This window comes from Lipotes vexillifer, unplaced genomic scaffold (genome assembly GCF_000442215.2).
Source record: "Lipotes vexillifer unplaced genomic scaffold, Lipotes_vexillifer_v1.1 scaffold120, whole genome shotgun sequence".
In the NCBI taxonomy this organism is placed as follows: domain Eukaryota; kingdom Metazoa; phylum Chordata; class Mammalia; order Artiodactyla; family Lipotidae; genus Lipotes; species Lipotes vexillifer.
In genome coordinates this window covers 911,619-938,555 of record NW_006791240.1, presented here as the reverse complement: position 1 = coordinate 938,555, position 26,937 = coordinate 911,619, and the positions used below count along the sequence as shown (strand labels likewise).

General features: G+C 39.5%; 2 protein-coding genes across 2 annotated transcripts in view; both read right to left on the bottom strand.

Moving 5' to 3' along the window:
* Positions 1 to 15,203, bottom strand: part of SOHLH2 (spermatogenesis and oogenesis specific basic helix-loop-helix 2) — a 39,950-nt gene extending 24,747 nt beyond the window's left edge. The window contains exons 1-2 of the mRNA XM_007464241.1: positions 15,156 to 15,203; positions 5,576 to 5,790 (exon numbers count right to left, since the gene is read on the bottom strand). Coding sequence (XP_007464303.1) covers positions 5,576 to 5,790; positions 15,156 to 15,203 — 263 coding nt within the window. The remainder of the gene's footprint in view (positions 1 to 5,575; positions 5,791 to 15,155) is intronic.
* Positions 15,204 to 15,464: 261 nt separating this feature from the next.
* CCDC169 (coiled-coil domain containing 169) overlaps positions 15,465 to 26,937 on the bottom strand; it is a 56,807-nt gene continuing 45,334 nt past the window's right edge. The window contains exon 11 of the mRNA XM_007464259.1: positions 15,465 to 15,630. Coding sequence (XP_007464321.1) covers positions 15,465 to 15,630 — 166 coding nt within the window. The remainder of the gene's footprint in view (positions 15,631 to 26,937) is intronic.

Sequence of the window (26,937 nt, the reverse complement as noted above, 5' to 3'; positions counted from 1 at the left end):
TGGGGTGTGGACCATGGAAGTGCGGAGGAGAGAATGACGCCTGTGTGTCAGTGTCCACAGTGTGAACCTTTCCCAATTATTTTGTAAGGGATGAAAAACCGTGGGGTATAACAGGGGTATGAATAATGGGATGAGGTGGGAGGGACAAACAGACTGGATAGAAACATATTGGGTAGTTCAGTCCAGCTTCTGAAATAAAAAAATACTTTGTGGATTCACAAAAACAACAAGTTATCGTTAAGTTAAAATATTCTAGAATTAGAGAATTTTAAAAAAAACAGATTCTTTGCTTTTGGAAATAATCCTGTGTCTATTTTTTTTTTAAATTGACCTTACTGACAGGGAAATAGGTTAGATTTGGATATATGGATTTTTTATACCCCGATGACTTTCAAATTTCAAGCTTCACATCAGACAGAGTTGGAATTCCTGGACTTTTGTCATTAGCACAGAATCGATTACCAGCCCAAACACTTCCTCTGTCAGTGAAGCCCTAATTGTGCAGGAACCCCAGCAATCAATAGAGTTCCCAGAATCCAACACTCTGGTCAGCTCAGCTTCTCATCCACATTCTGTACAAATTAATAAGCTAACAGAGTTTCCAGTTTCCAGGATCACCAAAAAAGGTCCTCTTTCCAATGAATGAATGTTCCTTAAAACTAAGCAACACCAAAACACAACAAAAATCTCCTTTCTCCACCCCAACTAATACCACTTCTTTCATATACCAAAACTAAATTGCAGGTTCTGAGGCCTTAGAAGCACCTTCTCAATTGAGGTCTCCAGAGTTTTAAAAATCTGCAATTTGCTGTGGGGCAATTTATTTACCCTCCTGTTTCACGGCATACACTGTTTAAATGACATGATGGATCCTGAGACTACGCTCCACATACGAGATTGGATATTGATGTTCTAGTGTCCACTCCTAGCCTATGCCCAGTACTCTCTGGAACTGGAGGCCACCATAAGCTCAAACTGCAGCAGTGGCCATTCCCAGCCTTGTCCCCACCCCTAAGTCTGGTAGCTGGAAAAAAAATCAGATAAAAGTGTTTTGAACTGAATTGTACACTCTGATGATCAAAGAACCTCAGGAAAGATCTGGCTGGCCGCTGAAATCTGTCATCTAATAGGAGGACCAAAATGTTCTTATAAGTCCCTATGAAGCCGGGGGAAATCTCTAAAGGCACTTCCTTTATAGGCACAGGGACGTCAAAGGACAAAAGCCAGTGTCATTTTTGGGTTGTATCCTTCTTGAGTACAGTTATCCATTATGCAACCTGTGCGCCCAAAGCAGCCAAATTAACTTGGTGTGGTCTATTTGGGACTTGTAACAAATAATATCCTTTATTAATTACTTAATGAATTAAAACAACCATTTTCAGTGAGAAAATTAAGAGTTTTACTGTAAATATGAAAACACTGAGTTCATTTGCTACTAACAGGGCACCTGTGATAAAATGCAGTGAAGTTCTGAGTTGATTCTGGTCAATACTGAAGGTTGGTATGCCCCATCCCCACTATGCTTTTTGTCAGGAGAGTTTCTGCTGTGACCCTTCTAAGTCAGGTTCACCACATGACATGATGCTAGAAACAATAAACATCTAGAATGTCCCTCAGTTCCTATTTATAGAATAATGTTTTTAGCAAAACTACTTAGATGTTTTGTTGTTATAGTGTTTATGTCAAGTATTCAGGTCATGCAAACTGGCTGATCAGATTTACTGAGTAGCACTGTCAAGTCAAGGATGTTCTGACTGGGGACACAGCAGGACAACTTGTTAGACCCTTGTGGCTCACAAGATTGGGTTTTCTTGGTGACGTAATAAGTTAACTGATCAGACAACCGAATCGACATGGGAAAAAATAAAATCAGATTCAAACTTGATTTGCCGACCGAGCAGATGGAACCACATTCTGCGTTCCTTTCCTATCGCTGCACTGCTCTGAGCTCACGAGACTCACAGGGTTTGAGGAACCAGACACAGTTCATGGACCAGAAAATCACAATGGCAAACAGGATCCATACACTGTGGATGAGTTTGAAACATACTCTAATGTTCTGTACTGGCCTTTGTAAGGTAGTGCCAGGATGCATCTGAATTACCAAGTATTTACACTTTGAATGTGGTTCAGTTTTGAGAACTGACCTGAAAGAAGGGTCAAATACTCCTGAAATTCTGGAACCAAGCACATGAATCCTGAGAACATCTTAAAATATTTTACCACTGGGTGGTGTCTGAGTTCATCTGGCTCAATAAAAATGTGTTCATGAAATGAAATCAAATTAGGGAGTACTACCAGCAATGTCAACCTATAATTGAGATGTGCCGTAATTCTTGAGGATGTCAGGCTATAAGGTACCATTATTTTTACAAATGATTAAAACTGATTAATGATTAGCTCCAAGCTAAAACCACAGTTCTTCTATAAGAATAAATTTTAAAATCTTTTTAAGGAGGCTGCTTGCATTTTATCCTAAAAGAAGCTTAGTATGATAGCTGACACACTATACTCCATTCTTAGTTTCAATAAAAATCCGTATGTCTTACAGATATACATAGATTTGTGATCATGTGCTCTGATACTGAAAATCAACATGGACCACTTTTATTCTACAGTGAGTTCTTCACTCACTGGCAGGGCATAAAAAGGGACCAGAGAGGAGTAAGGTAAATACTTGTATATTTTCCTGAACCTATCCAGATTTTGAGATATAACAAAACAACAACTAAGCTCTAAGGGGGAAAAAAATCTAAAATACAGCATTAAAAAGCTAAGCCAAAACTCTTCATACTGGCTTAGTCATTAAATATTAGCCAAAACTCAAAAGATAGAGTGCTGTAGGAAAGATAAAGGTTTAAATGCCTTATAAATAGGGCAAGATGTTCATGAGAGTCATCATCCTAAGAAAAACTACAGCCTCAAAATATAAATATGCTCCATAAGGGTTTAAATAATTCATAAGTCATCAACTCATAACAATTCTGAGGGCAAGAAAGGGAATTTCAGAGACATTTCTAGCCTCTAAGTCCAGTATCAGGAAAGGCAAAGCTTCCACAAAGAAAGCTCTGTCCCTTTTTCAGAGAGGAACACAAAAGCTAGAACTCATGGTCTGCCCTAGAACAGCATGGTTGCCCACCCACACCTAGAGCAAAGTACTGAATACCTGCTATTAGTCAAGACGTATACCGGATATTGGGACGAGCATAATGAGACCAAAAAAGAAAACCAGGTGTATTCCATGAATTATTCTCTTTTTCTTTTCTAAGAAATGCTTTTACAGCAAAACAACAGAATTACCATATGCCTGTCTGTACATTTATTTCCTTCATCTATCTTCTTCTCTCTGCTAACACATCTTAAGCTTTGTTATTCAGACAAAGAAAGCAGCCGTGGGGAGAATCCACAGAGGGGAGTATCAGACAGAGGTTCTCTCCTCTACCCTCCCAGCTGCTAACAACTGTGACTAGACATAAAGCTTGCTCTTAAACAGAACTTTAATCTTATCCTGTTCAAAATGTAGCCTCGATCATGAGCAAACACAAAGCCTTTACCACATTTGGGGAGGTACGGCTGGACTCCTGCTGCTGGAATGGAGAGAGGTCAGCCACAGCAGCTTGTCCACTGCTCCTCCAAAATAATACGCTTAGGTTAAAGTAAGTCTGGCATCTATGGCATGTCCGAATTGTAAAAGGGGCTTCAATACAGAAGCCAAATGATTACAGACTTTTAGAAAGAACATGAAGGGAAGAGTGAGGAGTTCTAGTTGAGTTTTGTGAAAACAAGCCATGTGGTCTCAGGCAAGTCACTTCAGCCTCAGGTTTCTAATCTGCCAAGTAGGAATGATGAAGCCCTGCCTTACCTCCCTCGTAAAGGTGTTGTAAATTTTTTTTAAATATTAATACTATACAAATGAGATATTACTATAAGCCTCCAATCAGAGGTACTCTATCAATAGATTTTTTGAAAAGGTATATTAATAAAATAGGCATATCTTCAGAAGGAAGATCATTCACAACAACATGTTTTGGAAGTGAAATCCTCTTTGAGGTAATTTGCCTGGTTTGTCTAGAGTTCATATTCCCAGTAGAAGGCCAAAGAAATGCAGAAGACCAACCGTTCTAAGAAACCCCAGGAGCAGTGTCTTTCTGTTTGTCTTTAACAAGTAACCCAGTGTCTCTGGCTTCTTCCCAGTCCCACCTGTCTTTTCCCCTAACATAATATGCTTGGTCCTTTTTATTCTGGAATCACAATATTTCTCTAAACTTTCTCCTTTGGTCTAGAAAGTCCTCTCCTCTAATTATGAGAAGTCCTTATATATTCCAATAGTATCTACAATTACACTTCATCAAGTCTCACAGAAGGGAAACACATTCAATCTCACCTAACCCTGTTTAAAAACATCCTAAATGGCTCAAAATCCTATGTAAACAGGCACGGAAGAACCAAAATCTTTCACCTCTAGACTCCAGATCTCCAGAGTTGAGTGGGTCAAACAGCAGCATAACTTCTATGCAACTACCGGGTGAAACAAGAATAATGCATGTGGGCCTCCCTAGTGGTGCAGTGGTTAAGAATCCGCCTGCCAATGCAGGGGACATGGGTTTGAGCCCTAGTCTGGGAAGATCCCACATGCCACGGAGCAACTAAGCCCGTGCGCCACAACTACTGAGCCTGCGTGCTACAGCCCGTGAGCCACAACTGCTGAGCCCATAAGCCACAACCACTGAAGCCCATGTGCCTAGAGCCTGTGCTCTGCAACAAGAGAAGCCCCTGCTCACTGCAATTACAGAAAGCCTGTGCGTAGCAACAAAGACCCAATGCAGCCAAAAATAAATAAATAAATAAAATTAAATTTAAAAAAAAAAAAAGAAAAGAAAAGAATAATGGACGTGGTATCGACCTGGACTCAGTGGATCCAGAGAGCTTCATGGCTCTTTCACATTAGGACATCTCTTGAAAGAGACACCTTCAGCCCAGAGCTATCATGACCCAGAGATACAAGTGCTCACCTGCTTTAGTGTCTACTATAAGAATTAATGAACTCTGAAACAATATGCCATGTTAATGACATAGTTATTAAAAAGGAGTACCTACTGAATTATGGGAAGCATTATATACCAAATAAATTTCTATGACCAATTAATTCTTATATCCTCACCCACACCTATTACTTTTAAGTTAAAATGTTAATTCTTATAATAGTAGGTCAAACTGGCAGGAAGAACAAAAACATATATAGAGATTCTGCCCTTGAAAATATCCATCATCTTAAAAATTAAAGTAGAATTGTATCATCTTTTAAGAATTTTTATAGAAGCAGGTTTTAATAAAAACTATTCTAAGGACTTCCCTGGCGGTCCAGTGGTTAAGACTTCGCCTTCCAATGCAGAGGGTGCAGTTTCAATCCCTGGTTGGGGAGCTTAGGTCCCCTATGCCTCATGGCCAAAACACCAAAACATAAAACAGAAGCAATATTGTAACAAAGACTTAAAAATGATCCATATCAAAAAAAAAAAATCTTTAAAAAAAAAAACTATTCTAAAGATAATAGAGTCAAGATTTTGGAGTTTACCTAATTAATCTGACAGCTTCCAGCTCCTCGGCAGTTGGTAAAGAAGTCAACTTCAGAAAAATCATGTTGAATGTGCAATCATCCACAAGTGCTGCTGCCTTCTTCACATCACCAATGATGACGGTGACTTTTGCTAAATTTGAAAAGAATTTCTGTACAATATCAGCCAGGTACTGAACAGTGACATCGCCAACTAATAAGACGTCTATTTTTGCCTGAAAGAGAAGGAAGAAAGCAGAAGCATCACACAATTAATGTCTGGGCATAGAGAACGTGCCATCATGTATGAGAAGATAAATAAAGGTTACAAATAGCCAATGACTGACTACTCAGCTATACTGAATGGTCAACTATAAGCATACCTCAAGGGCAGGAACTATTCATTTCATGTCCTTAGAACCTAGGGTAGTGAATGGATCTGAAAGTCATGCTATTTTTTAAAGTTCTGCCGACAAATACTATGCTACTGTGGTTTTCCTACAAGTTTCTTTCTCATCCTATTAACAATAGATAGGATTCTTTCTATAGGCCCAGTTTCCCAATCGCCCATCCTGCTGGAAAACCTGTTTACTAATGAGAGAACCAAGCTGGTGACTCTCCCACATGATTTATTTTGATGAAACACATTCCGGAGAACAGAGAAAGATTTAAATTCCCTGAACCTAAGAAATACTCAAATCAAGTCCTTTCTTTGAATGGAATATACATGCTATTCAAATCTGAACATTAGGAACCGAAGAGGCTCTTTATTTCCATTTGGGGATATTTTCAAGCACATTCGATTAGGAAAAATATAATTTCCATCTTCATCTTTTATTTCTCCATGTTTTATTCTGTACAGATATTAAACACAATCCACTTAAAATAACAAAGAACAGCATTACTGAATATGCCAAACTTCTCTTAGTAGTTTCAAATGCCATATATATGTATGTATGTATGTATATAAATTTTGGGGAGCTTCATTCTGATACAGTGATTTATTTGCCTATTCCTGGTTAACAGCACACAGTCTAACTGCTAGCTCTTTATGTTTTATATTTGCTAGAGCATATGGTTCCCTCCTTGTTATTTTTCAGTTTGGTTCTTAGATATTTTCCCACAATGTCTCTTCCCACAGAATTTTATTAACAGCTTGTCAGGTTCCATAAGGAACCCTGTTAAAATTTTGATTACAGTTGCATTTATTTTAAAGATTAATTAGGTAATATCATTATGTATTACATCTCCCTATTTAGGAAGTATGACTCAGAGAAATCAGATCTTATCTCCTTCAGTTTTATAGTTACTTGCATATAGATTTTGCAAGTGTCTTCACACATTGATTCCTAGATTTTTCAAGATTTCAGAGTCATTGTGAAGGGGATATAGTTTCTCTATATTTTCTGATTGATTATAGCTGACATAGAGATGTACTGATTTCTGTATAAGGAATTTGCTCAAAGTACTTTTTGGTACTCTCCATTTAGTTCCAGTACTTTTTAGTTGATTCTTCTGAGCTTCCTAGATAGGTAATCATATGGTTTTCAAAAATGACATTTTTGTCTCCGTCTCCAGAATTTATTTATGCCTTTTACTTATTACCTTAAAGCACTGGCTAGGACATTCAAAACAACGGTAAACGGCAGGAGTGAAGTGGGCATTCTTGCCTTGTTCCTGATTTCAGTGGAAATATTTCAAATGTTTTTACTACTACATGATAATGAAGGTCAATACCCTTATCAAGTTAAAGAAGTTTCTTTCTATTTGGAGGCTAAGAATTTTAAATCAGAAATGGGTGTTAAAATTTACCAAATGCTTTTTCTGTATCAACATGACCACATTTTTTTTTCTCCTTTCATCTGTTAGGTAGTGAATTACATTAACAGATTTCCTAATGTCAAGCCATCATTGCATTACTGGGATAAACCCATACTTATTGCAAATAGATTCAGTTCATTCATATTATTTTAGATTTTTGCATCTATATTCATAAGTAAAACTGGATAAAATTTTGTTTTATTGTACTGACTTACCTGGTTTGGGTGTCAAGGTTATGCCAGCCTTGAAGCAATAGAAAGCTTCAAAATTATTCTACGTCTTGAATATTTTATAAAACATATATATTGGCTTCTTGAAGTTTATGTAAAACTTGTCTGTGAAATCTGAGCCTGAAGTCATTTATAAAGGTAGGTTTTAGGCTACCTTTTACAGTTCCTTAATGCTTACTAGTAAAATAAGTGTTCTGCCTTTAAGTGAATTTTATTCATGTATTTTTAAAAGTCCCATTTCATTTCTTTTCAAATGTATTAATTTTTAAATTTATACAACATTTATTACTTGCGTTGAGTTCATCTTGCTTGCTTTCCAACTACACATTAAATTTATTTATTTTATTTATCTATTTTTGGCTGCGTTGGGTCTTTGTTGCTGCGTGCGGGCTTTCTCTAGTTGCAGTGAGTGGGGTCTACTCTTTGTTGCCGTGCATGGGCTTCTCATTGCGGTGGCTTCTCTTGTTGCGGAGCACGGGCTCTAGGCACGTGGGCTTCAGTAGTTGTGGCCTGTGGGCTCTAGAGTGCAGGCTCAGTAGTTGTGGCGCACAGGCTTAGTTGCTGCGCGGCATGTGGGATCTTCCCGGACCAGGGCTCAAACCTGTGTCCCGTGCATTGGCAGACAGATTCTTAACCACTGTGCCACCAGGGAAGCCCCAACTAGAGATTAATATATAATTAAATTTTTTTCTATCTTCTTTTCCTGGTAATGCTTTATTAGAGACTGTAGAACTATGTGGTCCAATATGTGGTTATTTAAATTTATGTTAATTACAATTAAAGTGTGAAATCAGTTCAGTTACAACCAGCCACATTTCAAGTGCTCAGTATCCACATATGGCAAGTGACTACCATTTCTGCCTAATTATAGAGGAGTTTCATCATTGCAGAAAGTTCTATTGAATGATGCCGTCATCCAAGTGGCACTTTGTTGTACCCTATAAATTCTGATATATTGTGGTCATGTTCATTCATTGCTAGTTTATATAATTTCAGTTTATATTCCCATTTTAACCTAAGAGTTATATTAAACTCCTATATAAAGATGTTAATTTTCAAGTGGATAGTGTTTTGGTTTTTAAAAATTTTTTTGGCTATTGACTCATTTCTTATATCAGTGCATTGTCAACAGTGAATGCACACTATATAACTTCTACTTTTTAGACTTGGTTGATATTTTCTCTGTGACTTAATACACAATTTTTAACGTTCCATGGATACTTGAAAACAATGTGTATTTTCTGTTAGGCATACAGCCTCTACATAGCTTTCAGACTGAACTTGCTCGTTGCTTTCTTATTTCAGGTCTACTTGATCTTTCAGTTTAAGAGGTAGATATATAAAACCTGCCCTCTCTAATTATGCTTGGTCAATTTATCAATTTCTCTAACTATAGACTCTATAAATAAACTATGGATTAGGTACATAAAGGTTCATAACAATTTTATATATTCATATAAATATATAACAATAATACTTAATATACACTATATAATGATCTACAATGTTTATGCAGTATTAACATATAAATATCATATAATTATAGAGAAAAAACTATATAAAATATATCTTTGTCCTTTTTAATGCTTTTCACCTGAAATTTTATTTTTTTCTGATATACAGCACTTAGTTTTTTATATATTTATTTTGAGGCTTTCTGTATCATTTTGATTTTGTATGAATTTTTAAATAAAATATATTTGACTTTTTTAGGTTTTTTTCCAATCTGAGATTTCAGTTTTTAATATAAGTAATTTTTTAATAAGTTATTACTTACATTAATGACACTAGCTAATGAACATTAATTAAGGTAATCAATGTAATGTAATTAATTGTGAAACATTCATAACTTAACATGAAATGGTCTTATTCCCTTCATTCGTTATTTCAAGTTTCCCATTTACTGTAATTTAGTTTCTTCTTTCCCACGCTTCCTGTTAGGGTGATCAAATTGTCCTTTTTCCCTCCTGCTCCTACAATACTTTGGGAGTTAAACTCCTTATTTATGTTCTTTAACTGGCATTAGGGCTCACAATTCAGTGCTAGCTTTATAGTCAAATTACTCCTACAAGCCAAAATCTGTTTGTCTCTGACCTTTGAAGATACTGGGCCATTTTCTTCTCACAACCAGAGTTGGTGATGAAAAGAAAAAGCTGCCTTGTTTTTCTTTTAGTGCTTTTCTCTTATGCTGTGGATTCTGATCATTTCCTAGGATGTGTCTGGGGATGGACCTTACTCAGCCCACTTGGCATTCAGTGGATCTTTGGCTCTGGAAATTTCCTTCTATTATTTCTTTGATTATTTCCTCCTCTGTTGCCTTTGTCTATCCTTGGAAACCTTCTATTAGATGCTGGACATCCTAAATTGATCCTTCAAGTCTCAACTTCTGCAAGACTTTCTTAAGTTTATTGTTCATATCACCAGCTCAGGCTTTAGTCCTTCTAAAGACTTTTACAATTTCAGTTAATTTAACATGAATTGCTCATTTCTAAGACTTTTTTCTCTCTTTTGATAATTTATCATAACCCTCTATTTTTAGGACATAATATCCCCTGTGAACATACAAATTAGAAATTTTAAGTTTTTTCTATCCCCTTTATAATCTGCCTCTGGAATAGTTGGTGACCCTTGGTTATCCAAACATAAATATGACTCAAGGACTCAGCTGACATGTATGAGCAGTTTCCCCTGCAGTTGGGGTGGTCTGCTTCCCCAGTCACTGTTTCTTCTAAACCATGGGTTTGGTGTGAATGGTAGGGATGATGGAAGAAAGGCTGGAGAGCAAAGTGGCTGGGATCAGCTATTTGTCAAAATATAGGCAGGCTTTACCCTGAAAACCTATCACTTTGGTTTATTTCCCTCCTGGGCAGAGCTGCCTTTCCTTTCACCCTTGTCAGTTGTAGAGGTCTGGAAACTACCAATATCAGGAGCCCGTGTCCCACATAGAGTTCATTTTCTTTAGAAAGAGCAGTGCCTGGGTTTGATTCTCTGGTTAAAAGTCCCGTTGCTCTGGCTGTAGTAGGAGTGAAGGGGGAGAGCCCAGGGGTGAAGAAATCCAGGGACCCAGCTGGCCCAGGGGTTCTGCCCACAGCTAATTCTTTACCAGGGAAGCACCCTCAGGCCCATTTCATCTTTGCTTCTGCTAACATTCTGCCTGCACTATCACTAGAATTGTTTTACTGGGGCATTTCTTCTCTATGTCTTTTATGCTGTGTTGTTTTTCTTTTTTTTTCCCCACTTTTGTTTTGGTAGCAATTTGATCCCATCTGCTTTCTAAATTTCAAGCTTCCCTGTGGATTTTTTTTTTTTTTTAAATGTTCAGAGAGAGCTACTTTGTTCAAACCAAGATCCCATTGAGGACTATGAGTTGCACATGGTTGCTATGTCTCCTGGGACTTTTAATTTAGAATGCCCCTCACTTGTTTTTTCTTTTCAATGATATTTACTTGCTGAAGGTATGGGCACACTGTTAAGTATCTCCTGCCAGGGACACTGGGGTGGCTGGAACGTTGACAGGTGTGCTCAATGCATCACTGCCAGCCAATCCCACTCATCCACCCAACCCTATTTTAAACAGAACAAAAATTCAAACTCCTTAGCATGGCCTTTCATAGCCTAACATCAACCCATGTCACCAGCCTCATGTCCTTCTACATTCTAAGAAGACAGCATAACACCTTCAAATGACCTTTGAAATTTGGAATTTCTGCAGTAGAGAGTATCAGGAACCTTCTAGAGTGTTTCCTTTTCATTTTATAAACATTCCTCATTCCCAGTGGTACTTGGAGCAAGGTGGGACTCTAAGCCGCTGTGACGCTTTTGAGTGAAGAGTGTTTGTGAATCTCTGCTACAGCACAGGATTTCTTATAGACAATTACACTGCCTTTGAAGCAAATGCCAAGCATTGAAACAGTCATTAACGAGTGGTCATAAAAGGAGTGATTATCTTGTTTGTTTTGTTTTTTGCAGTATGCAAGTCTCTCACTGTTGTGGCCTCTCCCTTTGCGGAGCACAGGCTCGGGACGCGCAGGCTCAGTGGCCATGGCTCATGGGCCCAGCCGCTCCGCGGCATGTGGGATTTTCCCGGACCGGGGCACAAACCCGTGTCCCCTGCATCGGCAGGTGGACTCTCAACAACTGAGCCACCAGGGAAGCCCCATCTTTTTGTTTTTTAATTAACCAGGTTAACTGAAGCAACCTATGAATGTCCAAAAATAACGTCCTTCTACAGATGGGGTGACCATTTAATTTACCTTACAAACTGAGACACTTGAGAAAGGGGGTGCTATTAATAATTACACTAAAAAAAAAAACATATAAACCAGGATATCCCGGGCTGTGAATCACTTGTAAACCTTTCTATTAGAAAAGTTTATTTTCTTTTTCCTTTAGAACCTCCTGCCACTTTTATGCATCTGCATAAATACGTGTGATGTCTATGTAGTCTTGCCATAGATATTTATTAAGCCCCTACAACAGGGCAGATGCTGTGCTGGGAATTCAAGGTGAACAGACAAGCTCTCTGCCCTCATGGGGCTCAGGAGTCTTATTTATTAAGCCCCTACAACAGGGCAGATGCTGTGCTGGGAATTCAAGGTGAACAGACAAGCTCTCTGCCCTCATGGGGCTTACATTCCAGGAGTCTTTTTTTTTTTTTCCTGCTGATAAGAAAGTATGGTTTTCAGTCCTTGGAACACAGGGAAAACAGTGGATGAGCCCCAGTTCTACCAAAGCTATTACTGATCCTTTTTTTAACAGTTTGATGCAGTGCGAAGAGGGCAAAGGCTTTCGAGGTATGCAGAACGGTGCCTGCCGCCTGTTCAGCGACTAACCAGCAGCTCTGAGTAAGATACTTATTTGATCCTCATCTGGGGGGCAATAATACTTACATCACAAGACTGTTATAAGGAGTAATGTTTGTACAATGCCCTGTAGGTGGTAGTTATTGCCATGTGTTCTCAGGTAATACCAAACCCGATCACAAAACCCATCAAATCAACCTGATGGGGAAGGGGAGATGGAGAGAAATAAAAGGAAAATGTATCTATGTCAGGCAGTGAAAACAGCCCTAAAATCAAACTGCTCTCTGCATTACCTGAGCCACAGGGCTCGGGACACAGGGCCAACTGAGAAGCAAAGGTAAGTTTTGAACAACAGGCATCAGTTGCTAACTTGAGCCCTTTCCTGGATAGCACCTAGCGCTTCTGACCACATTCCCCTCAGAAGCCCAGTTCCTAAATTCTCCAGAATCGCTCAGCTAGTCTTGTGGAGAAAAGTCTAGAGCAAGCTTTGAAGGGCAGAACCCGGGAACTGGGGAGAAACTGAGGAGAGGGGGAAAGAGATCTGGAAAAGGATGAGAAAGCCAAGTATCACTCACCGGTCTTTCTGTGCCGGAATCAAGGGTTTTGCAGTGCCTGGCAGCAGGACACAGAGCGACAGGAAATAAAGCAGCTCTGGAAAGAACTGATTTGCTCTCCTGCCCAAGGCTTCCTTCCCTGCCCCACAAAATCATCACACTAGGAATGTTCCTAATCAGACAAATCAGAACACTGCCCTAGTCCACTATCCCCAAGTAATTCAAATTAACTGAATAGCTTCTAATCAACTTCAATTTGAATATTTATATAGTTAAAAATATCTTGTTGATGGTGTAATACGAGCACAGGTGATAAGAAGGATCCACAGATAAGAATAAAAGGAAAATGAATAAATGGTTCTAGTACATTAGGCTCTGGAAAACTGCTTTTAGTACCTCTACGGTTTTCACCTGTGAGCACCACGATTTGAACCAATGCTAGGCCTCCTTTGGTGGAAATTTTTTCCTATTTGAATTGCTTACTGCACTCCTTTAACAAAAGCACTACATATTCATTGTGGAAGGCTGGAAAATTCAAAACAGTCTAAAGAGAAAATAAAAAGCATCGAAGTCCAGCACTCAGGGATTAAACACTACTACACCTTGCTGCAGATCTGTGAAGTGTGGGCAGTTTTTACCAGGCGACATCATCGTCACCAGTGCTCTTCATCCACTCTGATTTCTGAGATCAGGGGAAGAGGCAGGGCACTCCAGTCTCTGCCATTTTTAAAACACTGGATTTCCATTTGCAATCTGTGGCAGGCTAAACCCTTAATTAGTAACAGCAGGTGCTGAAGTGCTTAAAGTAAATCACTCCTACATTTTAGTGAGCTGTTATTTATGTCACTCTTATCACTGGGAGCAGCACTGACAACTAGCAGCAGCTGCAGGGCTGATGCCCTCACGGGGCAATTGTTGGCCTCCAGTTTCCCCAGGAGTCAAGGGATTTAAGCAGCTCTATCCGGAGAAACTGAGTGAGCTAGCTTCTCTCCCAGTGCAAACAAAATGTTCAGCTGGGGCTTCAGACTCTTAAGGGTGGGAAGCCACATTTATTTATGTACTACTCGATAATATTTTATTCAGAGTTCCATTTTGTGCAGCTTTGCCTAATCCTGCACCCCCAAAATACTCTGAGTTTAAATAGGTGCCTCCATTTTTAAATAATTAAGAAAAACCTCTTAAACTCGGTCCACTCCAAGTGGTAGTGATTCGGTTCAGAACGCTTGTTTTTAAGGAGTGAGGAGATTTAAGTATGCAGAACATTCTCAGGGGTAACAAAACTTAAGCAGCGCAAAAGGTTTCCCTCTGACATTTATCAAGACGTGAAATACTCAGAAGAAAGCCAATACCAGGTCACCTTGCTTTCTGGGGTCGGCGGGGTTTTGTTTATGCTTCCTTCCTAGTGGGCTGCTTTCATTTTTATCGAAAACAGTCACCAAAATGATTCTGTGCGTCTGCCGAGGGGACGATAAATAAGGTGCGTCCAAAAGAGGCCAGGGGGCCTTTTGACTTCCAGGGAGGGTGGGCGGATGTGTGAAGAGGGCAGACGCGTCTTCCCGCCAACAGCACGGTCTCTACAAACGTCTGCCTGTTTGAGGGTCAGCGCGGAGAGGGCAGTACAAGGACACTCTGGACGCCACGGCAGTGAGCACTGCGAAAAAAGGCACCTAGAGCTGTGCAGACAAGAGAGCTGAAAATCAACTTTTCCATATTCAACATGTTGAATAAACTTTCCTACACTCAAACTGAAAAGTGTGAAATCAACTTTCCTATATTCATGCTGAAACCAAAATTGTCACTCCCGTTTTCATCCGGCCACCAGCCCGAATATCTACCCTACGACGTCTTGCTCCCGTGTCGCCCCACCAACGGTCTGGGGCCGGAAGATGGGTTTGGGTTGGCGAGAGTCAAGAGCTCGAGGGAGTGACGCTGTGACACAGTCCAGTCGCCCTCCCTCCTCGGGCCTCCGCTCCGTCCTCGAGGTGGGCAGGCGCCCGCCGTGGGGCCCCAGGAGCGAGCCGGGGCGCCCGGGGAAGCGGCCGGGACTGGCTCGCGCCCCGCAGTGGCCCCCGGGCCGTCCCCAGACGTACTGGCCTGCGCCCGGCGTGGCTGTGCCGCCCGACTGGGTCGTCGCGCCGGCCCGCGCGCGGTTTTAAACGCAGCTGCCTCCCCTTCCTCCTCCTCCGCCTCTTACCAGCTCAGGGGTTTGGCCGAGCTCCGGGCGGATAATTGAGTCCGCCATGGCCCGTTGCCCACGTGCGGGTCCTCGGGCAGCCTCGCCACGGGAGGAGCTCGCAGCCAGCCCGTCGCGTCCGCCGCCCGCCGCGCGCCAATGGCTTCGTGCCCGCAGCTGGGGGACGCCCGCCCCCGGCCCGCCCTTAAAGTGGCCCTGCCGCGCGCCGCTGCTCCGAGGGTCCCGGCCGGACCGGGGCCGGGGGAGGGCTTCCGGGGTTGGGCGTACCCGGGGGACGGGGATGGGCGGCCCCAAGGTGCCCTGCAGGTCCTAAGGAGACCCCGTCACTGGCGCGCTGTCCACCCAAAGTTCCGTTCCACGTTCCCCCCGGGACATCACACAGCTCAGGCCCCGGGTGGAACTGCCACTCCCCGCCTTGGGGCGGGTGGCGGGGCGCAAGGGCTTGTCTAAGTCTTCAGAGTGTCTTATGGGAACGCTTTCAAGTTTAAATATTAGGAATTAGCAAACTGGATTTTTTTTCTTTTTCCAAGACAAACATATGAGAGGACAGGGAAGGTTGAGGACTGTTATGGTGCTTTCTTTCCAAAGTACTAAGAAGCTAAAAATTTTAGAAGCATTTCATGTTGTCCTGTGAGTCAACAAATATTGTCCTCATTTTCTCAAATGAGAAATCTCCAGGTGGCGGCTGCTATGTAATCCACTTTGTTCGGCCTTGCTAGACATTTTATTGAGATCCACGGAGTGCCAGGACCTGTAGGGGATCCTTCCTCTTGTCTTTACTACTGTTCCCATTGCTAAAAGTCGGTGGGGGTGAGGGGGTGATGGTATCTTACCGTGTTTGTCACTCTGGATTTGCCTAGACTCTTGACCTTACTTGAACATGTAATATGCACATGCTCTACTTGAGCCACCATCTCTGATCTCTGGGCAAGCCTCCTGTTTCCTGAGCAGGTGGTGGTGTGTTCTGATTTAGATCATGACAGCACGCAAAAATATAGTGGTTGTCTACGATTTTCATGGGAAGAAAAGCGCAGATAAATTTCTGATGGGATCATTCTGCACTATTTTTGGAAGTAAATGTACACATTTTAATAGATAGGAATTTTGGTTCTTGATTGCTTTTCCACCTAATCAGGAACTGAGAGTGTCTAGCTAAACATCTGTGAAGCAGTTAGTTTGCCCAACAATATCAGCAGAGGTGAAATCATGCCCAGGCATTGGGGTAGGGGTGAATTGAGGCAGCTTTGAGCACTTTGCCCAGTCTGGTAATCAGTTTTGCCTTGACCTAAAGGTCTAGATTAGCAAGTCTGATGCTAAAAGTGACAAAGACATTGTGGAAACTGACACAGACTCATTGCTTTTAAATTTGAGTGGACGATGCCCCTAAGCTTATGTGAGAGGAAGTAATCATTCCTGTGTTGGAGGAAGCAAAAAGATAATAGAGTTCTTCAGTATCAAGAATATAAGATCCAAGCTCCATAAGAACCAGATTAGATATTTGAATAGTTTCCAATCTCTTAAAAGAAAGAAAAAGAAGCTTACTTTGTAAATGAGCAGGCATCTACATCATAAAACAATGACTCTCACTGGGGGCGATTTTTTTCTCCCAAGGGACATTTTTTCATTGTCACAACAGGCATCTAGTGGGTAGAGGCCAAAGATGCTGCTAAACATCACACAATGCACAGGACAGCCTCCCAGAACAGAGAATTAATTATCTGGCCCCAAATGTCATTAGCACTGAGGTTGAGAGGCTCTACTATAAACCTTCTGAATTACAGCATAGAATTATAAACCATTTAATTTCTTTATCACATTTAACATTTTTGAATCATACTCATTTTTATTATTGGAGACAAATGGGTAGATGGACTCTTTCTGTGGTTCCCTAGAGTAACAATATGCTACTTATATTCTTGATGGAAAACTGAATACCAAGAATCATAAAATATAACAAGAATAATTCTACATAAAGAAATATATTTAAAAATTTGCATTCAAAATTAACAATTCAAACTGCCTCTTAGAAAATGGTTTTCCAATCATTTAAAATTAGCATTCATAGCATATGCATTACATTATTTCCCCCAAAACAATTATAATTTTATATTTTTCACAATATGCAGGTTACAAATAGATTTGTAAGTAATACAGTACACATGGTCCCTTCAGATGAACTCATGAAGAACCTATGCTTAAAATGTTTAGAAATTTTCCATCCAGCTATTTTATAGGAACTGTTCTATATAAGCTATGTTCAGTATTGTTGTTTACCTGGCTTGTTCTCAGAATCACAGAAATTTAGAACTCAATAAGAACCTAGAGATTACCTAATTGTCCTTTCCTTTCAAAGATGCTGAGGCCCAAATAATGTTCTCATAAGTAGGTAGGACTATAACTACAGATGTTGAAAGCCAGAGAATTAACTAATTTCAATAATTTTTACTAATAATTTCTTACATTTACTAATGCACTGAATTCACTTTTAAAATGCATATACTTTCAAACACTATGTTTGCAATATTTTTGGAGTATTAAATCCAAGAGTCTACCATAACTTGACTAACCATTAAGTTCCATGATACAATTATAAACAGAGATATTTTCATGTTAACTGAGGAAGGTGATTTTTGCTTCCACTTCCCCAATCTCCTTTCAGGCAGTTCATCATAGAATAACCAGAATAATCTTTTAAAATATGTTAGAATATTAACTCCCTTTCTCAAAACCCTCCTGTCAGAAAAAAATCTAAATTCTTTTCCATGTCTAACAAGGCTTTATACCATCTGACTTCACCAACTTTACCTCTCGCCATTGTTATGACCTTTCATGACCTCTCATCACACTGCCTTCTTCTTCCTAAAATACCAGGTAAGTACAAAGCTAGAATACTCTGCCCTTGTTCTTCCTTCTGCTTGGAATGCTCTTCCCCAGATTTCTCCATTTCATGTAGATTTGTTATGTCACTTCCTTGGATACTCCTATCAGAATCTAACCCCTCACTCTCTTTTTCTTTACATCATTTTTCTAATGTTATACAGCATATGTATTTGTTTTTATTTGTCTTTCTCCCCTCTCTAGAAGAGAAAATTTGTCTGTATTATCCACTACTACCATCTTGGCCTAGAAAAGTGCCTGGCTTCGTAGCAGGCACTAAAATATTTGAATGAATGAATGAAAGTCATTTCAGTAGCTGATTGGTGTATGCAGATTTGGGTTTCTGGTCTTTCTGCCTCCAAGTCTACGTTCTGTCCTTTATTTCATAATGCCACTCATTTCATCATGGAAAGAAAAAGAGAAGGTCTGGAGGAAAGGAAAAAATATTGCAGGAACCAAAATGACAAGCTTGGTATCTCAGAGTTGGAATAGTGTCCATTATGTTGAGGGGGGGCACAGGAAAGATGGAAAGGTCGGTTTTAATCTCATCCCTTCCCCATTTAACGTGTGTAAGGCTCCTCTGCTTATTAAATTAAGTTCTCATTCCTCAGTGTGGCAGTAGGGCCCACATTATCTTGCCCTTATCTGGCTTTCTAGGTTCAGCTTTTAATCAAGTCAACTAGATTGAACTAGATCAAGTCAACAAGATTCCTGGATAGTGTCCTGGCATTCTCCCCAGTGTAAGATCCCCCCAAACAGACAGAGTAACCTCTTTCTTGAGACTATAGTGCTGAAGGGATGAATCACCTGAAGCCTGGAGAAACCCTGAACTACCTTCAAAGGATAAGACAGCATTGGCCAGCTACCCCCTGTGAGCACAGTTCACTAATTTGGGAACTGCCCCAGATATTTCCTCTGATCCTCCCCAGCTGCTAACTCATTTATCCCTTGGTCTTCTTTGGTTCCAATTTCAACCTAAAAACTTTCCCTGTTATCCCTGTATCAAAGAGGCTAGGACCCCTCCTGTTTGCGTGCCTCCTTTCTGACTCTGAGTCAGTTCTCCTAAGCTGAACGTTCAGCTCTGGTGACTGCATGGTGTAAGGTTTAGTACACTCACCCCTGAACATTCTCCTTCATCCTGGCTTGGGGTGTCTCCCACACTACCCTCCGGCATGCACTTTCCTTTTGTGGTTAATTTGAGAAGACAACAGGAAAATTCCCAAGGCATTCCCAACTCCATCTCACATCTCTGCTTCAACAATTAGAATTCATTTTAAGTAGCGTGATAAGGCAGGGATTATTTTACTACACCTTGTATCCTAGTAGCCAGGACATAGAGGGTGATCAGTAAATATATGTTTTCCCAGTGAGTTAGGAACCATTGCCCTTAGGCAGTGATGAAGGTCAAAGAATAGTACTAACTTCTAATGATGCCCTGCAGCCGATTACACTAAGATGCGACAGTTTTCTCATCATCCAATATACCAATTCACTTTCAACAGGGTTTAGTTCTACTGAACTAAGATGAGGCAGATCTGCCTCATTTTAACCAAAAGTCTTTACTAGGAAATGTGGAGCTAAACCAAAGTGACTTTATAACTATGGATGAGGGAGGCTGTGTCACTCAAGGTCCAGAGTGAGGCTAGACACTGCCACATTGATTAATTTTCTAGGCATCCTCCCAGGTAACCACACAACAGAACCATTAGAAGCAGCTCCTATGAAGTCATTGGTTACTACTGCTCTATTGCCTGAGGAGATCAGTAGTTACAAAGTCACTCATTCTCCTTTAGCCACAAAGACTGCTGACTTGAAGTCCTGTGGAATTTCTATATCACAAACAAGCCAGACAATCTTAAAGGAGAAAAGTCTGTGGTATGTGAAGGTGGGGATGAGGTGAAGGAGAAAAAATGATGTTCACACTTTCCTTGTAAATGCTTACATGTATACTAACATGATTTAAAGTCAGCTGGAGGAATTTTTATTTTTTTATTATGAAAGATTTCATACATACCCAAGAGTACATATATGAAAGATGTACAATATAAAGTATGAGTGTATATGTACCTATCACCCAGCCTAAGACACTATCAATAATTTTGAAATATTTTCCGCTCCCATTCCCAGTCTCCTTTCTCTTTCAAGGTATAAAGATTATTTATCCTTTCAACTGCTGAAACCTGAATGGATTGTATTGTGAGAGAGAATAAACCTCTGTGTGAAGCCTCTGAGGTCTGTTGTTTCTTATAGTCATAATGCAGATATTGATAACTTGAATTTAGGTGCTGCATTAACAAAATACTAAAACAAGTGGCATGGTGTTAACCTAGCAGGTCTGCAGTGGAAGACAGGGACACAATGTGACAGTGGAAGCCTGGAAGTCCCTATTATGTCACAGCAGAACAAGTGCTTAATAATAATGATGATGATGATAAAGATGATGTGTGCTTGATGTTACTGGCTGCCTTTGACAAGGCAGAAGAAAAAAATGAGCTTGGGATATAATCAGCCACTTTGCAAGGAAAAGGGAATAGAGAGAGTCTCAGGGAGAATCTAGAAATTTGGGGCATCAAAGGGCATAAGGGGCTGGAAAGGCCAACAACTCTGAGAGCCAAAAAGCAAGAGATAAGACCGAGAAGGGTTTTGAGCAACAAGAGGCCACTAAGACAGCCTGTGGCAAAGATCAGATTATGGGTGTTAACTTTATATCCTAACCTATTATTTCAAATAGCTGCAAGGTAGCTGCCATTAGGTAGAGAGAGAGGCCAAAGAAACAAATCGTGCTCTAAAATGATCATTATTATACATGGAATTGACTACTATTTTGATGGGGCTATATTATCCAAGAAACCATAAACTTAGATGGAAAAGCTTTTGACCACTTGAACTATGATGCCACCACCCATGGGAACCCAAGTTTGTTCTAACAGAAAATGAGCTCTAAAAGCTGTGCATCTCTAAATGAGGATCTAACCTCCACTGCCTACTTCAAATATGAACAAGAAGACTGAAATGAAAGAAACTCCCAAGGAGTAGAGTTAGAGGTCATTAAGAAAAATGGAGAAGAACATTCCTACCAGGAAGCAGAATCAGAGCCTGATCAAGGAACCCACCCCATTCCCAGGGAAGAGGGCTTTCACCATGTCTGCCCAACAGGATTCCATAAATGCTATGGATCAGTGATGCTGTGCATTCTTCCTTTTCTGAGTGAAAGTGATTAAGGGTATCTTCCCCTCAGACACGGATTGGTACATTACATGGTTGTTTGGGCCCAGCCTCTATTTGGCTTAGACTGTGCAGCATTTGTACAAGGCTTTAAAGAGCAGTATCCTAGAAACAAATTGATGAAAGTGCAAGAGATTCTGTTTAGTAAAAAAAAAAAAAAAAAAAATTATTCTGGTTATGTTCAGCAGACTGGAAAATACACTGAGTTAGAATCACTTTAAAAATATCAATTGAAATTCTAGATTCTGACTCAATGATGCAGGCAGGCCAGGGGCCACCACTATCAATGAATGGCTGAATTTATCTCTATGTAGTTGCAAAGAAAGATACCATTATCTACTGAAAACAATATCCAGAGACTTGTAAGCCTTACTAAAAATATTGTTTGATACTATATTAGTGAGCATAGGCTGCTTCAACAAGTAAAATCCAGATCTCAGTAACAACACACACACACACACACACACACACACACACACACACTCACTCACAAAAAGGATTTACTTTTCACATACACCACGATCAAATGAGGGCTAGCAAGGTAAGAGAAATGGATTTGCTATATGTGATTTTAGTACTTATTTTTATCACATTAAGATATCAGAATTGAAAACAAACTTATGGTTACCAGGGGGTAAGGGCGGAGAGGGATGAACTGGGAGTAGATTAGGACTGACATATACACACTACTATATATAAAATAGATAACCAATAAGGACCTACTGTATAGCACAGGGAACTCTACTCAATACTCTGTAATGACCTATGTGGGAAAAGAATCTAAAAAAGAGTATATATATGTGTATGTATAACTGATTCACTTTGCTGTACACCTGAAACTAACACAACATTGTAAATCAACTGTACTCCAATAAAAATTTTTACAAAATAAAGCAAATAAACGTTTTTTTAAAAAAAGATATCAGAATTGTTTCAAATAAAAGGGTTTTCCAGCCCCCTCCCCTTCCCTATCACATACACATAAAGGTACCTTTAAAATCAATTAGTTCTATCTCATTCTACAGAGTAGAAACTTAAGACAGGAAAGTTAAGTAAACACCCCTAAGTTATTAATTAGCTTGTTAAAACATGTTCCCTTCTAGTACTCCACAAGTTTCCTCTCTCCCTCTCCACCTATCTCTGAATCATCACTTGGAGCCTACCTCATCTTCCCCTGTAGAGCTGGACAGGAAATTTGTGTAACAGAACACATTTTTGGCACTATCAGTAGACTAAAGCCCTCTTTTTGTAGCCTCTCCTATATTTTTAAATCGTTAAAATCATATTTTATGTGTGACATTGTACATTGTGTTAACATTCTAACTTTAAGTCCTCCCACGATCCTATAAACTCTTTGGCAAACATCCATTTAAGGTAAACAAAATGTATTAAGTGCCTGTCCTATGCTAGGTACTAAACTAGCTGGTGACAAATGATGAATAAGAGTGTTCATTACATTAAACTGCTGGAGATAAATTACACTGAAGTACTTCAGAATGCAAGAAATACATGAGAAGAAAGAATTTTAGTATAAGATAGCAAATGCTAACTGCTGCATAATATTTAACCATGTGGATGAATCACAGTCCGCTTAAGCATCTCCCTATAATTGTGCATCAAGAGAGTACCCATTTTTGGGTATTATAAATAATACTGATAAAGTGATTGTCCTTGTATGTTTTCTATATGCAGGATTTTTCATTAGAATAGATTACTAGAAGTACAAATATTAAGTCAACATATTAACGTTAAGGCTATTCAAGAATATAATAAAATTGTCTTCCAAAAGAATTATATGAATTTGTACTCCCACCTGCAGTATATTAGAACTTATTAACTTCAGATCTATTAGCACTGAAAATTATCTTTTTGAAAACCACTGTTTATTTTATAGGTGAAAAATGGTATCTAATTTCAGTTTACATTTAACAAATGGACATTGATACTATTACACCTGATTTTATTAGTTTTGGCTAGTGGTAAAGCAGCCCAGTTTTGAAAGTTCATATTTACAGCCTATACATACACAGCCTATATGAAGCAACCAACATATATTTTAGGGAGTTATTTTTGGCTCTAGTTTCCCTATCTGATAAATGGGCAGGGAATCACAGTATCTTAGCATCAGAAGGGATATTGGCAGTCATTGAATCCAACTTCCACCCACTGCAGGAGTCCTTTCTACAACATCCCTGACAAAGGGACACCTAGCCACTGCTTGAACAGTTCCGATGATGATAATCTCACTGTTGGGTAGTTCTCTGGATGATAATACTCTCTCTGTAACTGAGATAGAAATATTTAATTGCTTTGTAAAGTTAAAAGGATGCTCTATAAATTCAAGATTTTTCTAATTCATAGGTCAGATTAATCTGATGTTAACTTGTTTTGAAAATAGTGCCCTACTGTCAAAATGATATGATTTTGGGCTTCCCTCGTGGCGCAGTGGTTGAGAGTCCGCCTGCCGATGCAGGGGACATGGGTTCGTGCCCCGGTCCGGGAGGATCCCACATGTGGCGCAGCGGCTGGGCCCGTGAGCCATGGCCGCTGAGCCTGCACGTCCGGAGCCTGTGCTCCGCAACGGGAGAGGCCACAACAGTGAGAGGGCCGCGTACCGCAAAAAAAAAAAAAAAGAAAAAAAAAATGATATGATCTTGCATTTTAATAGTGCTTTATTATTTTAAAGATACTTTCATACCTCAATCACATTTAGTGATTTTAATAGCAGTTTTTAGTATTCTGGTATGCTTACCTCTCTTTAAATGCCAAAAATCCTAGCATCACTGTTGTCATAATTCTGTTTTTCTGGTATTAAAAAAATAAAAAATCTAAATTATTTACATCTTGAAATAACTATAATTCAACTACTCAATTTACTTAAAAAATCACATATAATATGTGGTCTAGATAGGCTCCCACTTGGGCACACAGCAAAAAGAAACCAATTATTGCAAGAAATAATTCTTAGTCCAAAATAAACTTTCTGGTCCAGTAGAATATGACTTTCAAAGTATTAAAATTGATACAAGTAACTCTGCACTGTAATCTCCAGCTATACATGAAAAAACTAATGAAGATGATGAAAACTAGAAAAATTTTTTGAAACAAAAACTATATAGCTCTCTATAAATTAGAAAAAAAACCTAATCCTAGTCAAAAGTCAAAAGGTGCTTTACAAATATCTCTACAAGGTTATTAAACAAGAGATGGGATTATTCAAAAGAAGTCAAGGAAATACTGGGAAGTAGCATATAAGCTTCATTGTTCTTTTGACTAGTGTAGTATCTGAAACAGCTTCTTAGGTGGAAAATTATGCTAATAATATACTCTTGACTAAACAATGGCACTAATGACAATGCATTTTGATGTTTAAGATCATATTTTCTAAGATCAAGTAATATTCCATTAAAATTTATCTGCTGGCTTCCCTTGTGGCGCAGTGGTTGGGAGTCCGCTTGCCGATGCAGGGGACGCAGGTTTGTGCCCCGGTCCAAGAGGATCCCACGTGCCGCAGAGCGGCTGGGCCCGTGGGCCATGGCCACTGGGCCTGTGCGTCCGGAGCCTGTGCTCCACAACGGGAGAGGCCACAGTGGTGAGAGGCCCACATACCACACACACACACACAAAAATTTATCTGCTAGTTTATATTAAAAGGTTAACATATGTTTAACATTTTTTATAACAGCTTTATTGAGGTATAAATCATATAACATGCAATTAACCCATGTAAGGTGCTTTCCACGCTTTTTGGTTCATTCATGAAGTTGTACAACTATCACCATGATTAATTTTAGAACATTTTCATCACCCCCCCAAGAAACCCTATACACATTAGCAGTCATTCTCCATCACCCACCCTTCCCCCAGCCCTGCCAGCCTTCAGCTACTACTATTAACCTATTTTCTCTCCATATGGATTTGTCTATTCTCGACATTTCATATAAATGGAATCATACAATATGTGATCTCTTGTGACTGGCTTCTTTCACTCAGGATAATGTTTTCAAGGTCCATTCATGTTGTAGCATATGTCAGTCCTTCATTCCTTTTTACTGCTGAATAATATTCCATTGCTTGGATATACCACAATTTGTTTACCCATTCATCAGTTGATGGACATTTGGGTTGTTTCCACTTTTTAGCTATTACGAATAATGTTGCTCTAAATATTTGTGCACACATTTTTATGTGCACATAGGTTTTCATTTCTTAGGGCTGTACACAGAGGAGTGGAATTGCTGGGTCACATGGTAACTCTATGTTTAACCTTTTGAGGAACCAACAGACTGTTTTCAGAGTGATGGTGCTATTTTACAACCCCACCAGCAGTGTAAGAGGGTTCCAATTTCTCCACATCATCATTATTATTCATTAATATCTGTCTTTTTTATTATCACAACATCTGTTTTTATAAATGGTACTTTTTAATATTTTGTAATATATTTAGACATTAAAATTGTTTTAATATATTAAATATTGTTTACTGATATTTTGCTTTATGAATTCTGAACTCTTCAAATACTGATATTAATACATATTTCAGTATTAAACAAAACAGAGACCCCAAACTATCATTTTTGCACTGATTATTTCAATAAATAATTGCAAGTCCTCATAAAGCTTTACATGACAAATTACCTTCAGAGCTTAGTATTAGGTACAGCTTTTTCTCCACTTGTATATTTCCTTATACAAAAAAATGAGAGCTGTGTTAACTCACTCTTTCTTTGTGCTGATTACTAGAAAGCTTAAAGATAGAGCTTTTTCTTAGTTGGGAATCTTGCAAAACTTTAACTTTTATTTTTATTTTTTATCTTATGAGTCTTGTTTTTATATCTCTATATTTAGTAAAAGGTAACACAATCCTTTTTAGAGAGAAAATAGGGTATAAAAAAGTAAACAAATACATATGTAGTATCTAGTAATTATTTAATAAAATGAGTCATGGTACCTGATATCTATAGTTAGCTTAAGAATCGGGGAGAGGGGGCTTCCCTGGTGGCGCAGTGGTTGAGAGTCTGCCTGCCGATGCAGGGGACACGGGTTCGTGCCCCGGTCTGGGAAGATCCCACATGCCGCGGAGTGGCTGGGCCCGTGAGCCATGGCCGCTGAGCCTGCGTGTCTGGAGCCTGTGCTCCACAACGGGAGGCCACAACAGTGAGAGGCCCGCGTACCGCAAAAAAAAAAAGAATGGGGGAGAGGGACTTCCCTGGTGGTGCAGTGGGTAGGACTCCACGCGTCCAATGCAGGGGGCCTGGGTTCGATCCCTGGTTGGGGAACTAGATCCCGCATGCATGCTGCAACCAGGAAGTCCACATGCTGCAACTAAAGATCCCACACACCACAACGAAGGTCCTGCGTGCTGCAACTAAGACCTGGCGCAGCCAAAATAAATAAATAAGTAAATATTAAATATATATATATATAGAAAGTTACTTTATATTTCTCTGCATTACTTTTTAAAGTCACATAAAAGAATTGTCTATATGAAATGCATGTATTCTCCCTTAAAGAAAAACAGTGACTATCTATAAGTAGTTATAGAAATACATTTGGCATCCATTACTGGTGATACTGAATAGAATTTAGGTTTTTGGCGCCAGAAACTATACTTACCTCTAAGTGATTTCTGTAAAGTTAAAAGTCCAATAATTTCATTTATTAAATTAGGGCAAAAAAT